The sequence below is a fragment of the Octopus bimaculoides genome, chromosome 19 (genome assembly GCF_001194135.2).
Source record: "Octopus bimaculoides isolate UCB-OBI-ISO-001 chromosome 19, ASM119413v2, whole genome shotgun sequence".
NCBI lineage: Eukaryota > Metazoa > Mollusca > Cephalopoda > Octopoda > Octopodidae > Octopus > Octopus bimaculoides.
In genome coordinates, this window is record NC_068999.1 from 3162099 (window position 1) to 3168906 (window position 6808).

Below are 6808 nucleotides of genomic sequence, written 5' to 3' on the forward strand. Positions count from 1 at the left end.
ATATGTTCCTAAACATGTATTCATCATTAAATATATTCATAAAAATATACAATTGTATTCATAAATAAATAAAACTGTGATCTGATATTGATTTCAAATTTTGGCACAAGGCCAGCAATTTTGGGGAAGGGGCTAGTTGATTCATTGACCCCAGTATTTGACTGGTGCTTATTTTATTGTTCCTCAAAGGATGAAGGACAAAGTTGAGCTCTGCAGAATTTGAACTCAGAACGTAAAGACAGATGAAATGCCGCTAAGCCTTTTGCCTGGCGTGGAAATGGTTCTGCCAGCTTGCACCAAGTAGTGATCTGATATTGACATGGCTTGCATACACAGGTTATGATTTAACAGGTTATGCTACTAAGGATGAAACTCTACAAATTGTGACTCTATAGGTTATGACCCCAAAAGTTATGACTGTAAAAGATATGAACCTATGTTAAAGTTATGAATCTACAAGCTACGACTGTAAGACCTTTTAGTTTTGATATAAGTTATCACTTTATAGGTTACTACCTTCCAATTTATGGATCTATAAGCTGTGATTCTAGAGGTTATGACCTTGCAGACTTGGCTGTGATATCATAGATTATGGAACTACAAAATCAGGTCCTACCAATTAAGGCTCATGGGCTTTAATCATACATGCCATGACTTCAGAGTTTATGACCCCACACATACCATGGGTCCTACATGTTATAATCCTATAGAGCTGTGGTTTTCAGCTGAGGCATTGCAATACCCTAGGATGTTATAGAGAGGACTAAGAGATATCATTAGGTTATTATGATTAAACAACATATATGACCAAAACATCGTTGATGAGAGTGTCATGTATACTAATTATAGGGAAGAGATATGTTTACAAGGGCCAGGGTAATTTGGGAGGGACAGAGTATATCACGACTAGTTATTAATTAAGATTCATAAATATATGGAAATTTTGGGGGGATTTTGGAGAACAAATAGTATTTACCTCTGGTATATCTACTGACAAGCTTTTGACTGTGTATGAAGTGGTATCGACAACACCAGGAGAGGAAACAGTTATGGTAAAGTCCCTTTTCACTTTTACCTGGTAAAGGGAGAAGGAAAGGTTATACATTGAAAGGTTAGTCACCAATATACACCTGCACAAAGGTATTATATACAGACATAAAAACATATATACACACATATATATGTGTGTGTATATACATACATACACATATATATATATTCTTTTATTTGTTTTAGTCATTTGACTGCAGCCATGCTGGATTACCGCCTTTAGTTGAACAAATCGACCCTAGGACTTCTTCTTTGTAAGCCAAGTACTTATTCTAATGGTTTCTTTTGCCGAACCACTAAGTTACAGGGACGTAAACACACCAACATCTGTTGTCAAGCGATGATGGGAGGTACAAATACAGACACACAAACACACACATATACGATCGGCTTGTTTCAGTTTCTGTCTACCAAATCCACTCACAAGGCTTTGGTCGGCCCGAGGCTTTAGTAGAAGACACTTGCCCAAGGTGCCACACAGTGTGACTGAACCCAGAACCATATAGGTGCAGCCACTCCTGCACCTATATATATAAATGAAGTATAAGGAAAGGAAAAATTGTAGGTGTAGACGATCTTCAATTCATAATCCAGGTTGGTACAGAACCAATATACATTCTACAAATTGTTTCGGAGTCTAATTTATTCCAAAGACAAAAACGAAAAACTCTTCTTGAAATAAAAATTAGATTCTTCATCAGGAATTACATATTGGTATACATAATTATGACCAACAAAAATGTAAGTATGCATATATATTTGTAATGGAAATGGACTGAGAGTGTATAAAATTTATTTATATTAGTATTAATACACTTAACCGGTTTCAAATTTGTATAATTTTCAAAAGGGTAAGAGTTAAAGGATATGGAGCTGTGTCAATGCACATACATATATACATACACATACACACATAAAAACATACATATATGCACCCATGTGCACACAAACACACATACATCTATTGAGTGTATACACATACATATAGATGTGTACATATAGATGTGTACACATGGATGTGTACACATACATAAGTTGAAACACAGATCCACTCATGCAATGACATCCATGTCTGTACACAGATATACATGTGCAAAAATATACATTCATGCTTGCGTACATACACTGTACATGTATCTACATATACACACTCATGTGTGATGATAATGGACAGCATTCCTTGGGAGATTCTGAATCTGAATGAAGCCACAATATTTATGAAACAAGCAAAAAGTAAACAAAAAAAAAATGAAAGAGAAAAGGAAAAAAAAGGAGACTTACTTTGTTATTGGTTGTACAAGTGATTCTTAGTTTAAATCTTTTGGTCGGCTGCAAAGAAGAAAATAAAAATAAGCCCAAAATATTACTGGTATGTCTATTCTCAAGACTTTGTAATATATTTCAAATGTTATTGGGTCCAGTAAATGACTAAAGGTTTATGACTATTGGAAAATGATTAACTTGAATAGCCCAGTCATCTCAGCTGATAAAACGTGCCACGTGTCTATGATTAAGGCTGAGAGTTCACCTCTAGAGGAGTGAATTCTGGTTTGAAAACTAAATTGGTACTTTTTCAGTATTGCAAGCAGTGGGAGCATCATAAAATTTACGTGAGTTTGAGGACGACTGATCGGCATGTATCTTATGAACCTAGTCTGAAATAATAATCTTCTTGTTAGATCAACCAATTTTAATTACTCCAGCTGAACCCTTCCATGACCACAACCAATTAACCTTTCACCAATATATAATCGTTAACAACCCTATTTACCTGAGAGTTCACTTGAATCCTGTGACGGCAGAACAGTTTATTGTCCAACACATAAAACTCATTCGGTCCTTCAAGAATTGAAATGTGGCTGTCACTTGGGAAAGTAAAAATCTTTGAATCTGTAAAATATTGAAACAGAATTTTTCAAAACTGTTCTGAGTGTTGAATAAAACGTTATTATTGTGTATATATATATATGTGTATTTGTGTGTGTATGCTTGTTTCAAAATTCTTGAATGCATGTGTGTGAGCATATACATGCATACATGTGTGTGAATGACATATATATATATATATATATATATATATATATGGAGGTGCAATGGCCCAGTGGTTAGGGCAGTGGACTCATGCTCATGGGATTGCGGTTTTGATTCCCAGATCGGACATTGTGAGTGTTTATTGAGCAGAAACACCTAAAGCTTCATGAGGCTCCAGCATGGGGTGGTGGCAAACCCTGCTGTACTCTTTCACCACCTTTTTCTCTTGCTCTTTCTTCCTGTTTCTGTTGCACCTGTATTTCAAAGAGCCAGCCTTGTCACACTCTGTGTCACGCTGAATCTCCCTGAGAACTACATTAAGGGTACACGTGTCTGTGGAATGCTCAGCCACTTCCAAGTTAATTTCACGAGCAAGCTGTTCCATTAATCGGATCAATTGGAACCCTCATCACCGTGACCACAGAGTGCCAGTATACAAACCGTCCAAATTTAAGTTTATATTTAAAGCTAGTTTAAGCTTAACACCAGAATTGATGGCTTGACCCTATGCTGAGAGTGGAGTCCAATTTATTGTAAAGTTCAAGTTGTTTGGGGCTTTACGACTAATAAGCAAAACCTGAAGACCAAGTGTTCACACGTGCTATTTGGGATGGTTTCTACAAAAGGATGCCCTCCCTATCATCAGCCATTTCGTAAAGCGCATTTTGTTGTAACCCCAGAGATTAAATAATCTTTATTGAGAGGGGACGAGATGCACACACACACACACACACACACACACACACACACACACACACACACACACACACACACACACACACACACACACACACACACACACACACACACACACTTATAACTATACATACATTCATACACACATACATATGTACGTACCTACACTCATACATACATACATATAATTACACAAACATTTGTGTATGTACCTATGTAAGGCTATAAAGAGTTGTTATGCAATTTGTTATTTTTACTTTTCTTGTTATCTTAAAATATATTTCAAAGTTGGGTTTTTACAAGAGAAATGTATTTTCTTCTTAGCTAGAAACAGCCCCGCCCACAAAAAAAAAAAAGTGAGTTATTAAATATTTTTCAGCCTCTAAAATATATAAATGGTTTGCAGATATAAAAATGCTTAAAACACAGTTATAATTAGGATTGCTTATAAAATTGTGATGTAATTAAAATTTCTGTGAAATAGCTACATACCAGGTGCCAAGGTCTCTTTGATGTGAACAGAAGACTGGAATGTACAATCTAAAAATAAAAATTAAACAAAATAAACTAGTATTTAATGAAACATATAAATGTCCATCAATTTGACAGTAATTATACAGTAATAATGAATAATATAATAACATACATTTTTATCTGGTATGTCGTTAATAAATAACGAGAGAGCATTGAGAATATCTGAGAGAATGTAATCTATTGTTTTAAGGTATTCCTTGTATAATATACGTTTACTCTCCCTCCTCCACCCCACTCCAACCTTTATTGGTTCTCTCTTTGTGGTGGCCACTTCTGTTCAGGAAACTCTGGGAAGTAATTAGAAATTCTGGTGTCTCAGTTTCCAGACCAGCAGTGGTCAGTTGTCTTTGGTTTCATTTTCACTCTGACTCATTTTTGTTTAGTCTGGCCACATACTGACCACGTATAGGTTTGCTTCATCATTTTTCTTTTGTTTTGTCTGCAGGTTTTTGGGTGTTTTTATGCATTATCATTAAGTTTTGAATTCAAATTCAACAAGGACCAACTTTACTTTTCATCCTTTAGAGGTCAATGTAATCGAATTAATCCCTTTGGCCTGGTGCTGGCCTGGTGCTCAAATTTGAATTCATTGTTATTGTTGTATCAAGAAAAGCTCTCAGCTTTATTTTGCTAGGTGTGATAGGTGTCAGGTGCCCGCAGCCAGCGGTTTAAGGTGACACTTCTTTACTTATCACGCTTCAAGAATCTTGCAGTTCTATCTTTACATTCATTCTTCTTGAGTCCAAATCCCATCTTAATATCAGCTGTAAAACAGCGGATCTTGTCCACCAGGGATTATTCGAGCTGGCAGAATCATTAACACACTGGGCAAAATGCTTAGCTGTATTTCATCTGCTGCTACGTTCTGAGTTCAAATTCCGCCGAGGTCGACTTTGCTTTTCATCCTCTCAAGGTCAAGAAATTAAGTACCAGTGAAACACTGGGGTCGATGTAATCGACTTGTCCCTTCCCCACCAAATTTTAGACCTTGTGCCTTTAGTAGAAACTATTATTATTATTATTATTATTATTATTATTATTATTATTATTATTATTATTATTATTATTATTATCATCATCATCATTATTGTTGTTGTTGTTGTTATTGTTAAGGCAGTGAGCTGGCAGAATCGTTAGTGTGCCAGGCAAAATGCTTAGTGGCATTTTGTCTGTTTGTATGTTCTGAGTTCAACTTCTACCAGAGTCAGATTTGCCTTTTATTCCTCAAGGGACAAACAGAACAACAACAACACATGTATTGAAATTCACTCATATTGTCGACACTCCTCCCTTCCTCCCTCCCCATTTCTCAATTTCCCTCCTCCTTCTCCCCTCCTCCCTGGTGCCAATACAGGGTTGGCCAAAAGTCACCTGACAGTAAATCAAAATTCCATAAATCCTTAATATTCAATCTTATTTATTCATTCCAATTATGAATCTTCAATAATTGAATGCTGTGAGTTAAAATTACCATTTTTTTTTTTTGTTTTTTCAACATTTGTCAATTTATTAGCAAAGTCTCATATAAAATAATTTCTTGTTTTAATCTGATTTACTGTCAGGTGACTTTTGGCCAACCCTGTATAAGAAGCCATTCTGTTGTCTACACTTCTCCTACCCTTCTCTCCCCTCTCTCTCTCTCTGATGCCAATCCAAGGAACTGTTTCTGCTGGTCTACTGTAGACTTACCTTCCAAGGAAAACTTGAATGTCAATAGAATTATAAGCAGTAAATAAATTGTTTTAGAAGACAATCTAACATCCATTTCGGTGAATTATTGTTTAGTCTTCAACCTTCCAGTCTGAGGAATCTGAAAGAGCAAATAAAACAACCAATAAATATTGTGAATGCCATCATCATCATCATTTAACTAATGTCTGTTGTCCACGCTGGTATGGTTTAACTAAGGTTGGTACGCTGGAAGGCTGCACCAGACTCTCGTCTCACTTGGCAAGGTTTTCTATGGCTGGATGCCCTTCCTAACGCCAACCACTCTGAGAGTGTAATCCCATTGTGTGTGTGTGTGTGTGTTTCCCCCACCACCACCACTACCACCACTTGACAACTAGTGTTGGTGTGTTTACATCACTGTGACTTAGCAGTTTAGCAAAAGAGACTGATTGAATAAATACTGGGGTCGACTAAAATGTGTTGAAGGTGGTGCCCTAGCATGGCCACAGTCTAGTGACAGAAACAAAAAATAAATAAATGATAATAAAAAACAAAACAAAAACACAAAGAAACTATTTCCGACAATGCAAAGCTGTGAATGCGACCGACCTACCCGATTTGTGAACCTCCAATCAAATTGCAGCATTCTGGTCATCTTTTTAAAGCGGGATGTTGCTATACAAAGACAGGAGAAGAAAGATGAATGGTTAAAGATTGGAATTTTAATCAGAGGATTAATATAAATCCATTTGTTCAAACAAAACAATGATTGTTAACATCTGACAACCAAATTATTTCCTGTTTACATCTCAAGAAGAAATCTACA

General features: G+C 36.1%; 1 protein-coding gene across 1 annotated transcript in view; it reads right to left on the bottom strand.

The window, feature by feature from the left end:
* The window catches only part of LOC106880265 (fat-like cadherin-related tumor suppressor homolog), a 53287-nt gene that overhangs the window by 18189 nt on the left and 28290 nt on the right, over positions 1 to 6808 (bottom strand). The window contains exons 2-7 of the mRNA XM_014930132.2: positions 6596 to 6657; positions 6001 to 6121; positions 4270 to 4317; positions 2822 to 2940; positions 2332 to 2379; positions 977 to 1075 (exon numbers count right to left, since the gene is read on the bottom strand). Coding sequence (XP_014785618.1) covers positions 977 to 1075; positions 2332 to 2379; positions 2822 to 2940; positions 4270 to 4317; positions 6001 to 6076 — 390 coding nt within the window. The 5' untranslated portion in view covers positions 6077 to 6121; positions 6596 to 6657. The remainder of the gene's footprint in view (positions 1 to 976; positions 1076 to 2331; positions 2380 to 2821; positions 2941 to 4269; positions 4318 to 6000; positions 6122 to 6595; positions 6658 to 6808) is intronic.